Genomic DNA, 16163 nt, shown 5'->3' on the forward strand with positions numbered 1-16163 from the left:
GATTTGAAAAAGGAAAAATCCACCATAAAACAAAATATAATTCACATTATTTTTTAGGTTTGACATTTTAGTCAATCTGAAAAACATTTGTCAGAAAATAACAAGTAATTCAAAAATTTGGAAACATTTTGTCCATCGTAACTTCTAATGCATCTTCATTTTGTCTCTCATAACTTAATGAAAAAAAGATTTAAAATTGGGTCCTCCTGAATGTTGGAACTATTGCTGCAGGGAAGGAGCAAAATGTGGCAATTGCATTTCTGTCCAATCTGATTATAAGCACCCTTCATCTTTGCAAGTGAACAAACTCAATTTAGTGAGACAGTTCTATCCACAGTACTGTAGGTCATCATCAGCATCAGTTCTCCTTCATATGGCCACAGCTGCCCAACAGCAGCTTCACCCTGTTTGCCTAATGCCTATTAAGGAAGTAAACACCACATCCTTGCACATGAAGTCATGAATTTAAATCAGAAACACTTAAGGATGCAAATGACGGCACAAAGTACATACATCAAAGCTACGTGCCTTTGTGTTGTATCTGGGGGGAAATGTGCAGAGTCCTCGCTTGTGTCATCTTGCTTTCATCTGACCAAAAAGACAGATGATGAAGTATATGAGGGTTGAATCCTGTGAAGAGCTGTCACGGCGAAAAGCTCCTCCAAAAGCTTTGAAATGCTGAAGTATCTTTCACAAGCAGTTAAATTCATCACTGCGAACCCTTGTTTCAATTGCTTCGCTGTTTATTCTGCATCAGGGAAGAAATATGAGGAATACATTTGCTGGGTAGTTACTGTTGTACAGTGGCTAAAAGGCTCTATTAGAAAAAACAAGATTGATGATTGCGCTTAACTGTTTTTCAAGGTTTCTGTTCTACGTGGGCGTAAACTCTTCAATATGAAAGGATTCTGGGTATTATGGGAAATTCAGCTTTCTCTTTTACAGCGAGACTTTGTATTGAAAATGCTTTTTGAAGAAGTTTCTTCAACGTATTTTAAAAGGAACATTTTTATGCCTTCTAGTAGTCACAGCTGTAACCCTGGGCATAATGTTTGGGGTCTTTACATCCATTTCTACAAACTGTATAGATACTATTTCCGTGAATATGATATCTAAGGTACCTGGAGGAAATTTGGTTGCACTAATTCTTAATTTGGTTGACAAAGTTCAATGTCACTGTGACCTCACAAAAACATGTCAATACAGTAATTATGGCAGAAGCTAACGAATAGGATAAATTGGTAAAGTGAGATTTTATATGCAGTCAGCTTTATTGTTATGTGATAATCTTCTGTAGAAACACTTTTCTCATCATTATTCAACAGAGGGGGAGGTTGTGACCATATTTCTCTGTTCGTCCGACACTGATCTTGGGTGTCTACTTTTTCACACAACTGGAGAATATATAGATTATAGATCTGTGCTGCCGTGTTGAAGGTGTGAGTGTGAGAGAGATAGAGTAGCTGGTTTTTTTAAAGAGTCAAGATCAATTTTATCTAAATATTCATATATGACAAATCAATGGATTTTCTTCAATGCATTTTAAAGTTTTCAGTACATATGGATGTAAACTGTATATTAAACGAACAGTTATACAGTACTTGGTAAACATAACAGTCTCTGGCACCCAGCCCACTGCAGACCCATCACACTGCCTGGTAGGAAAGTATTTTCTTACATAATTTCACCCGGGAAAGAAAACAGTCAGGTTTGGTAGTGACTCATAAGAAAAGAAAATATTATTCTGACTGCAGTTTTGAAATGTTTAATACTGAATAATAACCAGATAAAACATTTTCTCTTGAAATTTTGCCTCAGGTCAGTGATGAACTGCTACAATGTGAAGCTGTGTATAATATTTAGTGGTATTATGATGATGAAAAAGCCTTGAGACACTCTTTCCTCAATGTGTCTGAACTGTAAAACAATCATTTTGTTTTTGGACACCTTTTATTGAAACCTCCAGACTGTGTTCATGTTCTTAAGTGTAGTTGTTTCATTGACTGGTTCTGAACCTTCCAGATTCTTTCAGAAGATGACCTGTGCTAACGTGATTGAACTGATTTAACCTGTGAGGTAAAAGCGTCTGTTAACAGCCGCACAGATGTTAAAGACGGAGCATTCAACTGTCTCATAATGCTCAGAAACGTCATCCACTCCCAGGAGAAAGAAGACACATCCACAGAGGAGTTCAGTCGAGACATCCTGTGATTAATTCTTTTCACTTGTAGAAACTTTAACAGGATCTTTCATAATGCATGTGGGCTCTAATCTTCCTCTTGAAAAACTAATCACAGAGGAGACCGAGGAGTCTCAGGCACCTGCTCCGCCACACATTCACTCTCATAATGGAGAGAGAGAGATAAATTAATCACTTCTATTGGCTGCTCCACTGTGAGCTGCGCACCAGGCTTTCAGCCGCTTTTGTTTTTGGTGACTCTGTCTTTGCGTGCGTATTAACTCGACACTGCTCTAACAGGCTCGTGTCAGGCGACACATTTTGCCTCATTTAGCTCTGCCTTGATTGGGATGTGGCAGCTCTTGAGCCCTTGCTGCTTTTTTAATTAACTCATTTTGCATTTTATTGAGTGCTGCCTCTCAAGTATGTCTTCATCAAGACATCCAGAGCGTTATGGGGGTGCGAATGTTCCGGAGAGAACTCACTCAGGGTTGTCAAGTGGGTACCTGTTGAATATGACACAGTAGGAAGGATTTATCCAAGTGATTTCAAGCTCTCTCTCACATACACAGGAAAGTTTGTTTTCATAAAAAGAAAAAGCTTAAATGCATCCATGTATGCGGAACTTGTAGATAAAATGAGGCGAATTAATGGAGAGCAAATGTAGCCTCAAACTAGAAAGGCACTCAGTAGAGTGTATACCTCTGCCAAGGTCCAACAGTCCCCTTATGAAACCACATTTAAAGTCAAAAGATCCAGATTTGTATTTGGATCTGGCCCCAAACACTCAAATATCAGTCCCTTAAACAGGATTTTCGTCAATATCCATGAAGTTTTCTTTAATGAAATCAAGGAAATGTTGAAACATCTCGTAAAGTTAACAAAAATTAGCAAAATGGAATGAGTTCTCCCCCGTTCAGTAGTTTCTGCGTAATCGGTCTGAGTAATGGCCAAAGTCGTTGACAACATGAACTCCCATGACCTCTCATGAGGTACGAATTCAACACAATACCTGCCAAACACTTTTGTTTACTGATCTGACAAAGCATTCATACCTTTCCTCTCTTTCACCATATAGGTTATAAAACGTGTGCCTTGTTTAATCGTCTGTGTTTTACAGGTAGAGATTGACATGTGACCCTTCAAACCCTTTTAAAAAAAATTAAATCTCTGTAACATTACCTTCAAACAAGCACTTTATTCTCCTGTGTTTTAATGTCTGGATGAATTTGACATGAAGAAGCCCTCCTTTGCAGCAGTCGAACAACAACAACAACAACAACAACAACAACAACGACACATGCCCCCTGCCTGCTCCTGATGCATTAAGAGCTGTATGAAATGCTAAATGTTGCCATGGGAGAGGAGCTGTTGAAGCCTCTTGAAAGCTCTAACAGGAGAATTGTTTACTCTGAGAAAACCTGTCTTTTCTGGGGCTGTGTGCAGATGAAAGCATATAGGGTATTATCAACAAATGAATATCTGTCTTGCTGTTAAACTGCTGGCTCTCCAGACCCGCAGACCTCACTCACTGATTACTGGAGATTGCCTTGATAGGCTCCTTGTCCGGTGGTTTGAGGGCTTCTCGTGAGCCCTGCAGCGGAGGACCAGCAGCTCTGCAGGGGCTGCTGAGAATTAAGGGCCCATCTCCTCATCATGTTCATGTTTATAGATCTGTTATGTTGACTGAATGACACCAAGCATTAAAGCCTGTTAATGAAGCACCATAAGAGGGGGGGCTGACTCATCCCTTTAATGGACCTTTCCTGTTATTTACTTGACGCCGGTGTCATATTGATCCAGTGCTGATTACTCACAGAAGTCTGTGTAAAAACTATGATCTTATAAAGCACCTGTATCGATGGCAGCTTGAGAGATGCAGCAGATTGATGCTGTGAAGTAGATGTGTTTGCCTGCTTAGACTTTTATGGGACTGTACGTAAATTATTGCTGCAAGGGGGCCACACCTTGTTTGGTCCCGATCTGCGGACTCTTCAGTTGAGTCTGAGCCACGTAAGTGTGAAAGCTGCCTCAGACCACTGTCCCGACCAATGGGTCAAAATGTAGTCTGACCAAAAGAGATCAAAACTGATCTGAATTAAACTGAACTATGATTCTGTTCATTTACGGTGTGAAAACACTTTTTTGGATAGTTCAGTCTATCCAGAGGCGAAGTACAGCGGACTGCACATCAGAAGCACCGGGAAATTGTCGATAGTCACTCTGGTCGTCCTTGAACGGTCAACCTGACCAGCAATAATATAGCAAAACAGGAATGAGTTGACGGACCTCTCAAATCCTCTTGGCTGAGATATACCGACGTAATCACGTCTCACGGTCTCATAGCAGCCAAAGATATAACAGCTCCATCTAAAATCTTTGTTGCAGCTGTGAACCCGCTTCTGATAACATTAGACAAGTCGCCGTGAAATGGGAGGTTGTGGTAAGGAGAAAAGGAAAGGTGTAGCAGAGAGGGAGAGAATTGAGAAGAGAAAACTTCTTGCCACAGATGCAGCTAAATACTGCAAAATAATAATAAAATAGCGCTTATCAAAACAACTTATACAATGTGATTTACAAAATCCATGGTGTAAAATTTTTTTTTTTACAAATATTCAATTCAAATAAGTGACATGTTTGCGAGGAAGGGGCACTTTAGCATAACTTGAACACTCGGTATTCAAAATAGAGTACTTCCGTCCCAAATTGAGGTATTTTGTAATTTGGATGACCTTGCTCCTCCCCAATGAACATAGTGGCCAAATTTATAATTTATAAATATCAACAAATAGGGTTAGCCTAAAGCCGTGGTTCCCCCAGGCAAGTACCCCTTGACCAGTGCAAATGTCAATGTCAGGAGTAGGTAGATGAGCCAACATAGCTGATGGCGTACATATGTCATACAAAATAATTGAGTGCACTCTCTAAATGAAGTATGAAACCAAAACTAACTGGTTCAAATGTTTACAATGGAACAGAACATGAAAAGTGGTTCAGACCTTGGTAAAAACGTCCTTATATACTTCAAATGCAGGAGGCCTTTATTTATGGTTAGCCCTGAGCAAAGACTATCTGAGAAGGTTTAGGAGCCCCCCTCCCCTTACGACTCAGCTGGCAGATGGCGCCCAGTTTGAATCCCATCATCGCTCCTCAGCAGGGAATCCCCCGAGTCTTTGGTCTCTTGTGAAAATCAAGCAATTCCTTTTTACACTTCTCACCTTTGTACAAAAACATCAAGGAAACTGAATGACAATCTATCACAGAGAACAACAGACCAAAGGGATTATCTAAATCTCTGCATTATCATTACCTGATTCATTTTGGACCTTCCGTTTTGGATTATGTAACTCCGCACTGGCAGGGGGTGCACTGGCAGACAAGTATTTAGGTGTCTATTGTTACGTTGAAAGAATTGCATGGTTGCAGAACTGTGTGTTGGAGATACGATGGAGCAAATCTGTCTTTGCTGTGTTAGTGAGGAGCAAGACACCTCCCTCATTCCCTCTCTGTAGATCTCTTCACGGTCTCCTTCACAGATAAATGAGCGGGAGAACAAGTGTAATCCAGATGAAAAAGAAAAGACAATCTTGCTTCAAAACTATTGGACTCTCTAAGCTTTTAATGCCAGAAAGGGAAAACGAGCATTGCAACACTGAGAGCTGTTATAGATGCTTCAGCGAGATTGTCTCTCCGTTCTCCCTCCGTTAATTTGTTTGAGTGCATGTGCAACCATTGGCTGGGGTTAGATGAAAGCTTTTAATAATGTTGTTGTCACAAGCTGGAACTGGAACTACAGTATCTGAGCGTGTTTGTTTGTGCATGTTTGATAGCATAGGTTTTGGAGCCCAGACACAGCTACACTAGAGTTTTCAGACAGGACAGTATAGTGCCGTAGATCCATCTGCTCTGTTGAATAAACCACTTCACTAGTCATATTTTAAAACGGCCAGCGAGCAGTTTAGTTGAGTCGGGAGCCGTCTCATGTTGGACTAAATTATTCATTTTGTTGCTTTTTTATTTGTCTTTTACACAGCGAACATATAGGCATGTATATTTCATAGAGAACATGCTACAGTATATGCTCTGCAGCACAAAGGGAATCTACAGCTCACACACACACACACACACACCCCTTACTGTCACAAATGTCAGTTTCTGTCTGCTCCTGCCTGACGATAGCTTTGCAATGTCTAATATAGGGAATTTCTGAGATGCTTGCACTGAAGCTGTCTGGTTGCAGAAACTCGAGCTTTTCAACAATCTCACTTTCACTTCTCTCAGACACCATCAGTGGATCAGCAGAGACAGATTTCAGCCCTTTAATGTGTGCAACAACTTCAATGAAACGCCACTTGAAGATGTAATCCGTGGACAACAATACAGCACGGCCAATGATCTGTGATTTTCTACACACCGCCCTGTGAGCCTGCACTGGCATTGACATTAAGAATGTTTCATCTAAGTGTTAACTCCCTCTCTAATAACAAAATGGGTATTGACCGATCCTGACTGCACTCGACTGGCACTCTAATGCGACCCATGGAGTTAAGTGTGCACAATCCGCATTCAATGAAAACTCATTCTTTGAAAATGATAATACAATGTTTTTTTTTATTTTTCTTTCTCCAGGGTGAGGTTTAAAAAACTGAGTGAAGTGATCGTCTGGTTTTGGGTTCGGTCAGTGTTCGTGCCTGTTGGATTTTGAGGACAAGGCTGGAGATATGCATTTAACTTAAAGTCAACAAATTGTGTGGATGCTAATAAATATTGTTTGTGTGTGTGTGTAGCTACAGCCTGATTGATGTGCCCCTCTGTGCTTAGAGCTCCGTTTACTGTCCAGAAAGTATTAGATGCACTGAGTGAGATGCACTTTGTAATGGGTGACATGTTCCTTTATAATCAAGAAGCAATATAGTTTATTTTCAGTTGATCCCTCACACACTGTGCCGCTGTTGTAAATACGTAGAACACCAAATCCACTGCTGCAAATAAAGTAGTCCCTATAGGATATTTATATATTTATATATATGAAAGGCACAATATAAATCCTACTTATTATTTTTATTATAATCTTATTTCTTAAAATAATGAATATATAAAGATCAGCAGCCTTATCAATTGATTTCTATATTGTTTAATGAGTTACACCTCCAGGGTGTCTGTTGTCTGGAAACCCCAATATCATCCCTGACTTTAAGTTGTGCTTGTGTCCAGTCATATTTACATTTTAGATGTATTGTATCCACCTCCATTAACCCCAGCGTCCTGCAGCCACCAGGGTCTTCCAGGTCAAAGGCTGCTGAGCCACCTCAACGTTGAACCAATCTGTAATCCATATGTCATCATACCGACTAATTACATGTGAGACTCCCATAAGGCCTCACTGACATTTACAGAGCATGAGGGTAATGTTTACAACACCTGTAAGAACGATCACAGAAAACAAATCATTGGATTCAAAATGGAGCGTTATCGACAGGTTGCAGTTTTTCAATTTTTGCTCCAAAAAGGACACAAAGCCGTTGTTACATCTATACAATAAGATACTTTTTGTATACTGTGTTTGCTGCAACAACCCAAAAATATACAAATGTATAAAGATCAAGCACTTTTCTCTACAAAACAATTCACTTTTTTTGCAAATAGAACCAAACAGAAAGCTGAATAAGGCATAACGGTACAGATTTTCATTCAGCAGAAAAACATCCACATAAATAATGTATTCACAGGGATCGTTGTAAACTCAGACACAGTCCAGACAGGAACTATTGATTTGTTTTGAAAATGTATGAATGCTTCTCCTAGTATGAGTAGCACTTCATGTAAATACATAGTTAAATAACATTCAACTCTACTAATTAATTACGAGTGAAGCTTAATGATACAACAGCTTAACCAAACAAAAAAAACCACATTACCACTTAATAATATGCTGTTACATAACAATGTTATACTTGATACAGTATATATTGTTGAGCTCTACCCTTTTTAAATGAACCTGCATCTCTGAAGGGGCCACACCACCGCCATCCATTTGACTGATCCCATAAAATGTGCAAAGAAATGTCCACAAGAGTGTCCAACAATCATCAGAGGAAAATTACCAGTCGACATGTATGTCAATGCATCTGATCCAATTTGGGCCGGCCTCCATGCCAGTGTGGGGTCATGTCACTATACGTTGAAACTACTGTGTCTGTTCCTCTGTCATTGGAATGTTTGATTGTGCAAAAAAAAACAACCAAAAAACAGAGCAGCCAAACTGCCAGAGAACTGATACACTGGAAGTGCCAGTCATCTTTTACAAGCTACTTTCACAATGTAGCAAAATGTAAAAATGTCTTTGTGTTCATATAGAATTTGACCTCAGAGACAGATCTGTAACAAAAACTGTTAATTATGTGCACGCCCTTTGTCTGTACTACTGTAACAATACTATTACCATTCACAAAATACAGCCAGAAAAGAATTAGGACAGATATGCATATTTCATTGTGTTGCCTCTGTACTCTACAGTGCACTGGATGAGAAATTAAACACTTTGAGGTTTAAGTCCCAAATCAAATTCAACTTTAAAGTAGCTATAAAAGCATTTTACTGTTTATGAACAATGGATTCAGCAATGGTGAGTAATTTGAAAGAAGCTGCTTTTTAATAATAAACCCATATTATCTCTAGACTCCGCTCTGTGGGGCATTAAAGTGTCTTTAAGCTAATTGATTTGTTTGGCGGGTGGGGGGGCTGAAACGTCACTGTTTTGGTTAATCTGCTCCTCTAGTAATGTAGTTTTCAGCCGTTAGATGTTTTCAAACAGGCTCCAAAAAACCCACTGCTTCCTCCAGTCCGCCAACCTTAGGGAATAAACACTATTTCACCTGCTCACTTTAACATAAATAACGTTATTATGTATGATATTTAGCTGTAACTCTGGTGTTGATGCTCTGCCCATCCCATACTGCAGCCATTCTCACCTCCTGCTGTGACGGCGGAGTTTTCTCAGTCATTCAGGTCTCCATCAAGTGAAAAACATGATCTGTGGGACCGAGGTCAGGTGACTGACTCAACCAATCACAGGCCACTGTTTGGCTTTTAACGGACTCAGGTTGCCTTGCCTGTGTGTTTAAGATCAATGTTGTCCCTCCCTGGACACTCTGATCATTGTGCGACTGTGTACTCTACGAGCCCTTCATTGTTCACCTAAGACCTACACACAATGTTAAAGCTCAGAACTCATAATTCTGTTTTCCTTAGTGTATAATTAATTAGAATTAGAATCGTGTGTTCGTTTTGGTAGAATGAGGCCTTCATATCTACGTCAGGAGCGAGTCCCTTCCACAGAGTTGGCACCGCCCTGTTTCTACTGTAGCCCAGAATGGACAAACCAAACACTGGCTCTAGAGAGGGTCTTTTATGTACTTACTGTATGTTAGCTGATGGTCTCTGTAGGTTCTCCTTCACACTGCTAATGGGAGGTGGTGAGGTAGTGGAGGGATACTCAGTTGTTTGAACTCTGCAGTGTCACCATTGGGAATCCACCTTCTTCACACTGAACCTTTAACTTCATATTTAGTCATTATTGGACCAAAATAAAGCAAAATTAGTAATGAATGTTTAACTCCAACTACTGTGTGTGTGTGTGTGTGTGTGTATGCGCGCTTTCTACACACTCTTAGATTGTGTATTTACATTCGTATCCATTTCCTTATGCGCAGGCCCACACAGGCATGTTTGTGATCATCCTGAAAGCCAATCCATTAGGGATTATGTCTCATGAATGCATATTGGACACGGGCGTTTCATTACGTGAATTCAAACACACAATCAATAATTCGTCCTCAGGCCTGCTGTATATGTCTGCAGACTCATACTCCTGTAGTGGAAATCTGTGTGACCTCAGTCTGGAGGTCATCATGAACTGTCCCCCCCGCCAACTGACCCACGCCTAGTCAGGCCGCCGGTCTCTCTGTCACCGTGGGAGCACAAATGGAGGCAGGCTCCCGCGTGCTGTTGCGCGCTCTAGTGAAGCTGCTCTGCTCCAGACGGGCGCGATAGGGCAGGCAGAAGTCCCTGAAGCACCTCTTGAAGTTTTCGTCCAAGAAGGCGTACAGCACGGGGTTGAGGCTGCTGTTGGTGTAGCCCAGAGCGATGCACAGATGCCAGCTGGCCACTACCAGGAGGTCCTTGTGGTCAATATCTACCATTGTCTTGACAATGATGAAGATGTGGATGGGGGTCCAGCAGATGATGAAGGCCGCCACGACCACCAGGACCATGCGGGTGATCCGCCGCATGTTCCTGTCTTTCTCTTTGGAGCCAGAGAGGAGGCGGACACTCTTGAGCCGCAGGATCATTAGGCCGTAGCAGATGGTGATGACCAGGACGGGTACGACGAAGGCGAAAATGAACACGCAGATTTTCATCACTGTGTCCCAGTACCACTCAGGTTTGGGAAATCTGAGTGTGCAGGCGGTGGTTCCTGAGGATTTAAACAATTAGAGGTTTAATAGGGAACCATGTGGAGAAGCTAATTCAAGTTAATCACCCAGCTCAAATGTTTTCTCTGTTACAGATGACTCCCTGAAATCAACACTTGACAACCAAGGTGCCAAAAAGCCTGTGAAGTGTTCTACACTATTGTCAGTCCTGCCACAATAAAAGCCCCTCACCTTTATCCGTCACCTTGGTAACAGCAGCGATCATCACAGGCACTCCGACGAAAGAGGACAGGATCCAGATGCAGACGTTGATAAGCTTGGCCTTGGCGGGCGTGCGGAAGTCCAGGGCCCTCACCGGATGACAAACAGCGATGTAGCGGTCCACGCTCATCATGGTGAGCGTGAAGATGCTGGTGAACATGTTGTAGTAGTCGATGGCGATGACCACTTTGCACAGCAGCTCCCCGAAGGGCCACGTGCTCATCAGGTACTTGGCGCTCTGGAAGGGGAGCGTGCTGGTGGCGAGGGCATCGGCGAGAGCCAGGTTGAAGATGTAGATGTTGGTAGCCGTCTTCATCTTGGTGTACCTGGTTGGTTGGAGGAGAAAAAAATAGCACTGAGCTGTTCTAATTGATTCTGTCTCTCATTCGACGGAAGCTGTTGATAGTTGGGGGGGGCCGAGTTTATTTCAAGGTCTGCCGGCTGCTGTGTGCCAAAGAAGATGTCTCGATTTCCATGAAAATATTTCAAGGTTAGAAGCCAATTTATTATTTGATCTAATCAGTTTCCCCCCTCAAACCAATTATCCACTATTTCCCCCTTGATACAACATTGAGATTGAATGAGCTTTTCAGACGCTTCATGTTTTTATGGCATTACACTGAATGCCTGAGAGCTCCTATCCTCTGTCAAAGTGACTGTAAACCTCCATTAAACTGCACTTCTATCCGATGAATCGATTCCAACTGAAAAATCCTACAAAACACCTCCTCGATTTCAGATTCTCTGAATATTTTTTTTTCTTTGCGGCCAGCCTTGTCTGAATGCCAGCTGAACAGCTGTCTGTCCGTTTGAAGAATGGATTCCTCCACATCAATCCACAGTGGCCGGACACATTTAATTAAACTGCAGCAACAGGCTATAAAAGGATGAGGGAAGACAAAGGGATGTCTTTACATTTTCTCCTAATCCACCACATAAAGAGATTATTACACGCCATGCACGGATCTTTGCACGGAAAGAGTGAGGCCATAATGTCTTTTTATATTCACTTTGTTCGATTATTGGGAAATTAATCTTAAGCACATCAATCCAGGAATTGAAGAGGCAGCTCAGGGGGATGATGAAATAGGAGGTCCAACCGTCTCCTCGCTACAGATTTATCAGCATCAAACCGTCAGGACACAAATCCTCAATACATCTACACATGATTAATCTGTACACGCCGTCTTTCTGTAATACAAATTCATCATCTGAGTTTACGACATCATTCCTGACAGGTGCAATGCAGAAGCCTAATTTCCACACTGAGCTGGAGAGCTGCACCGCCCTCCTCTCAAATGTGTAGGAGGTGTGTGTGTGAGTGTGTGCGTGTGTGGGTGCGTCTGAGTGGCTCTCAGACGCACTGGAATTGTAGTGGCCAATTATAAAGGACAATCACAACATATGTATTTATACACGTGTAGTTGTGTGACATTAGATTTATTCCAAGAAGTGAGTTTGTAGGGTACTTAAAGGTGATGTAGAATATTTTCCACATGATATGAAAGTAATACAATTTCTATCCTGGACCATATGCTGTTTCATTTGTGCCAGTTTTCACTGATCAGCGTGTTGCCAGCAGCAAATCCTACTTGAAAAAGCAAATAACTTGTCCTCTCTTATTCACTCGAATTAGTTTATGTTTCTTTATGTGGATCTCTTGTCTCTTACCTGACCACCCCGTACATTACGAGCACGTTCCCCAGCAGTCCCACCACACAGATGAGGGAGTACAGAGACGTGATGCACACGGCGATGACGAGACTTGAGGTGTCCCTGGCTGCAGCCCCGTTGGTCCGGTTGCTCCCGGCAGTCAGCAGCAGCAGCTCCTCGGAGAATGTGACATTGACAGGAGTTCCTGACACCGGGTAGCGCTCGCTGAAAACCCCCAGGTCGTCGGGGAGAAGAGTGGGGAACTCCATTGTTTGATTTCTCTCCAAAAAAAAATGAAGTGGGAAGTCAGAGGTTTCAGAAGAAGGCGCACGAGAGCGCACGGAAACTGGAAGGGAAATTAGAGAGAGATGAGGCGACCAGGCGAGATTCTCTCTCTCTCTCTCTCTCTCTCTCTCTCTCTCTCTCTCTCTCTCTCTCTCTCCCCCTCTCTCTCTCTCTCTCTCTAGTGGCGAGCAAAGGAGGATGTGTGGAGACCGTTTTCCTGTTCACCCCCCCGCCCCCCATGCCTAAAGGGAAACCATTTGTCAACGTGCTTTAATTAGATGTAACACAGAGTAATGCTTTTTTATTCTCTTTATTGGCCGTGATTCAAGAAAAAATGACCAGCCTCTTGTTCCACCTGCTACCGGACTCCTCATCAATGTCGATCAGAGCCAAACAATCCAAGGATCTCTCCTGGTTGTATCTTTATAGCTCAATTACAGTCGCCTCCACGAAGTCACCTCACTGAGCCACAGGGAAGATGCTCTTGCCTGCTGCCAGTAATGAAATATCCAATCCATAGAAAACGTGCAGGAGCAGACGCAAACTCTCTCAGACATCCTCTGGGAGGCGTCAATGAAGATTTCCAGCCATTCAAGATATCATGTATCAAAAGTCTAGGACAGGTCACATGACTTGATTCAGGTTATTTGTCATTGTTATGTCATCCTAATCAGAAATCAGCCAGTGGTGCACGACATGGCGACCAGCTAATGGCATATTAATCGCAGTTCTTATAAATAAAACAACAGTAACATAAAACCATTGATCTTATTATGACAACTTAATATGCTGATGAAGAAATTCGGTCTAACGGAGTTTGTTAATGTTAATATTCACCACAAAACAGATGTTATCATGCACAGATATGTTAGGCTATGATACATTTCAACAGTACATTAACAATAAAATATGTTACGTCACTTGTTAGGCCTAAATCAATGAATATACAATATAGATTTTACATATGCAGTAGTTGGTTATCATAGGCCTATACTTTGATTCAATCATCAATTCAAAAACTAATATGTGTGATGTGCCATTTTGAGCCTGCATGTTCAATATGCACATGCTGTAGAAATGTTACAGTTTGATTAAATTATCTTTTACAACTCATTTTCCCCTCCTGCCAGTTTGAGTGTTAAGTCGGTGTTGACAGCTCACAGCAGCAGCCAAGTGTGTGAATCCTGAAGTGAATCCTATACAATTGGTCTTGTCACCCTTTATATTTGCTGCCCGAGTAATTGTGTTGGTATCAATTACATCTGCATGAGCAAACACATTGATGCAGGCACACAGACATGCAGGCTCCTTCATTTGAGAACCCTGTTTTTCCTGTGGGATGCTATTTAATCAATGCTGCTCATATTTGGCCACCGCTCTCCTCACAAAGATTGATTCTTATCCACCCTGAATAAGAGAGATTCACTGTTACCATATTGTAATATGAAACACTTTTTGAACGGGTTGAAGCATTTCATTATTATCTCCAATATTATTCACTGCTTGACCTTCTCAGTTCACACCCACGTGTCACGTAAATCCTTGATTACACAAATGTTTGACTCTAAAGCCAAGCAGGTGTCCCTTTTTACATTTTCATCAAAGCTCTCATTTATCTGCCTTTTTTTCCACGTCCCATTACTGCGAACATCAGAAGCCATTAGGAACAAGCAGCTGCATGTGATCAGGAGCATCTCTCAGGGGTGAGTGTTTATCTGAACGCAAGACAGATTGAAACCCTCCCGTGGTCGTGTCTGTAGTGATCACGGCTGCACCCATCTTTATGCACTCTGCAAAGTGACCTTTACAAAATCCGCCTTTAACCAACCAGCATCAGCGTCACACAAAGCAGGGACGGTGAGAAGAATGGAGCCAGCTTGCCGTACAAAAGCTCCGAAGCCTCCCTCTTTACTGTTCCTTCTAAAGATAGATCATGTGCCTCCTCCTCACATGAAGAGTAGTAATTAAAAGGATCAGGCTCTTTTCGGGAGTTTAGTGAGCTCATTTCATCTTCAATACCAGAGGTTATTGGTTACAAGTGGCTTCTGAATCGATTTCTGACCATCCATCACCAAGTGAGCATAACCGTCAGAATGAGTAGCAGTGGCACAGGCAGATTATGACTCTATGAAGGGCAATATGAGTCTGTTGGTTGTTCAGCTGTTCCATCGCTGTCCAGACTGAAATATCTTGACACCCGTCAAATGGATTCCTCTGAAATTTCATACAACTAGTTGTGGTCCCCAGAGGATAGATCCTGATGGCTGTGGTGATCCTCTGACCTTTCGTCTGAGGCTGACATTTTTAATTTTTAATGAGCTGTCTTGACAGGATTCCCCTAAACTTTCTGTCAGATATTAATCTTCCACAGAGGAGGAATCCTGCTCACTAAGGTGATCCTCTGACTCTTCCAAATTATTTAACTTACACAAAAAAAATATGAATTGTCACTACATTTTGTAGCAGAGTCATTTTAGTCCTTTAGCTTTTTTGTATAATGAAATCAAACCGTGACAGAGAAATAGAAGAAAAGAAAATATCTTCAAAAGGTCAGAGTGTAACGTGTGGTTATGTAAGTGCAATCATTTTTTTCGATTAGGGAATGTCTGAAAGTTTATTTTTTTACCAAACAGTCTGCGGTGAATTGTAAGGGACAGAATAAGATGAGGGAGGCAGTGGAGTGGAGGGAACATGAGACTGACACCTCCCTTCACATATGTTTCATTTAATTCAGACCACCACACCTCCAGAGGAGTTGACAGTAGATTCTGGTCTGTACAGTTACCTTAGCCTGCACATTGTACCTACACAGCTCTGATCATACCACTCAATCCCTACAAGAATAGCCCAAGAGGGACAGCTCACCCCTCCTGGTGTAAAATGACTAACACAACACTTCAGAAAGTAAATTGACCAAGTCTAATATCTGTTACAGCTGTATGACACCTGCCTCTGCTGCAGGCACGACGGTGATGTGCAGGGTTACACAAGCCGGCTCTCCATCTCCTCCGATGAAGGGGACTCAAAATTCTATAATGTATGAGTGCTGGGTGGGTGCTTTGTGTAATGCTCTGTGCAGGCAGAGTGTATATGATGAGCCACATCTCTCTTTATACACAATTTGGAGATGTGGTGGCAATGTGTCATAAAAGAGGGAGAGATGTGTCTGGACGAACGGTAGCCGACACAAACAAATCGTGGCCGTTGTTGTTGTTGTGTTTATGTTTCCTCCTCTGCCCCCGGGGAGGATCGCTCATGATTAATCTGCGCGGGCTCGACATGATTACTCACATCACTCTTCAGCCCAATGGAAACCTTGGGAAGCATTACGCTGCCTCTCTGAACACATC

General features: G+C 42.0%; 1 protein-coding gene across 1 annotated transcript; it reads right to left on the reverse strand.

Annotated features, from left to right (window-relative positions):
* Positions 1–8893: 8893 nt before the first annotated feature.
* On the reverse strand, positions 8894–12960 carry oprd1b (opioid receptor, delta 1b). Its single transcript, XM_034611951.1, has 3 exons — positions 12547–12960; positions 10846–11201; positions 8894–10655 (listed from the first exon to the last, which is right to left on the reverse strand). Exons 1-3 carry the CDS (start codon positions 12795–12797, stop codon positions 10126–10128), a joined length of 1137 nt encoding a protein of 378 aa, XP_034467842.1. The 5' UTR covers positions 12798–12960; the 3' UTR covers positions 8894–10125.
* Between the last annotated feature and the right edge of the window lie 3203 nt (positions 12961–16163).

This window comes from Hippoglossus hippoglossus, chromosome 16 (assembly GCF_009819705.1).
Source record: "Hippoglossus hippoglossus isolate fHipHip1 chromosome 16, fHipHip1.pri, whole genome shotgun sequence".
Taxonomy (NCBI): Eukaryota; Metazoa; Chordata; class Actinopteri; order Pleuronectiformes; family Pleuronectidae; genus Hippoglossus; species Hippoglossus hippoglossus.